Source organism: Echinococcus granulosus (assembly GCF_000524195.1).
Source record: "Echinococcus granulosus chromosome Unknown EG_S00229, whole genome shotgun sequence".
Taxonomy (NCBI): Eukaryota; Metazoa; Platyhelminthes; class Cestoda; order Cyclophyllidea; family Taeniidae; genus Echinococcus; species Echinococcus granulosus.
Genome location: NW_020170609.1, coordinates 60,292 through 61,729, shown reverse-complemented (window position 1 = coordinate 61,729; position 1,438 = coordinate 60,292). Strand labels below are relative to the sequence as shown.

The following is a 1,438-nucleotide window of genomic DNA, read 5'->3' as shown; positions in this document are numbered from 1 at the left end:
CAGAAGCATTCACTGATATTTTCCATTTTATGCGCCACTCCTACCATACCGTACGCACTTATCCATTTATCACCCTATTCGTTCATCACTCCATTACTTCGTCCATCCATCCATCCACCCATTCATCCACCTATGCATTCAAGCATTCATGAGAAATAATATTACTTGAAATAATCATTTTATATATTAAGGAACTGACCGAAATAAATATTTGGACAGATTGCCCAAAAATAGAAATCGAGCCAAATGCGGTTATGCAAAACATTTTTGGTGCAGGCATGTCTTCCATGTGGCAGATTCCCTACACTTACCAAGGTTTTATCAAAACGGGTTTGTTCTATCCATACACGTTCTTAGTTTACATTGCGTAATGTTTAAAGGTAGAATTGGATTCTTATTTAGGCGTTTTCCAAAATACTTCCCATCTCCCAAGCCAACTGCTGCTAGGGTGGCTTTTTAATTTTTTCACTAATCAACACCGATAGAGTGCTTCATTTAGTCAGAAAGCTAAAACTAACAAATGAGAATCTTATCAACTAACAAATAAAGGAGAAATGGCATTTGAGTAAATTCTTTACGTCCAATGACTCTGTGAGGGTACTGTATTGAGACATCTAACTTACTTTATGGATTACGACTGACTACTTCTGGTACTAATAGATTTAACCTTTTAAAGCTAAGTGCTATTTGGAAGACAATTCAATGCCGTGTTAATTTGCCATTTTTGTCCTCCTTTGTTATGGGGGTGGTTTGAATCCGTCCGCTGGTGTGCGAATTTAACCAGTGGCAGATGTGATTACCCAGGGAACATGCCGCTAAGTACCACCACTTTTATGCAATTTTTAGGGTGACTGTTTGTGCTGGTCAAGATTCCTATTATTCTGTCCTCTTATGCCTCTTCTGGCCTTTTGCTGTCTCTCCACTTTCACAGTAATCACATCTATACACAAATTTAATGTGACTGGGTGCCTTTACGGTGCGAGCAGCATGACTGGTAATAGAGCAGTTAGAGTGATACTTGGAAATCTCTTCTCTTAAACGCAATCATTCGAATATTCTCCTTGTTAATACTGTTGATCAACAGAACTTTCAACTGTAATTTTAAGTTCAGGATTTTCTGGTGATGTATCCCATCTCCAATGATTTTATTTGCATGCGACATAAGTGTTAAAATATGGTCTTAGCTCAAGAAGTTGCGGAAACTGGAGATAAAATAATTTCATAACTTTGAGTAGGGCCTAATAAACGGCTTCTTTTAATTAAAAAAACCTATTTAATTCTTAGACTTACTCATTTTGCCTTGTTTGGATCAAAATTTTATGCCGTTGGCCATAAAGTTAAAAGATAGAACTTACAGCTGTCGGAGCCAAATTACCCCATCAAAGCTAAAAATACCCAAGCTTAAATGAAGTTTGCGACCAAGTATAATTATGATTAG

General features: G+C 37.0%; 1 protein-coding gene across 1 annotated transcript in view; it reads left to right on the top strand. All coding sequences in view use genetic code 11, as the record gives it.

Moving 5' to 3' along the window:
• Nucleotides 1-1,438, top strand: part of EGR_10526 (hypothetical protein) — a gene marked incomplete at both ends in the record, with an annotated part of 8,396 nt that overhangs the window by 4,313 nt on the left and 2,645 nt on the right. The window contains one exon of the mRNA XM_024499775.1: nt 1,236-1,336. Within this exon, the coding sequence (XP_024345815.1) occupies nt 1,236-1,336 (101 nt within the window). The remainder of the gene's footprint in view (nt 1-1,235; nt 1,337-1,438) is intronic.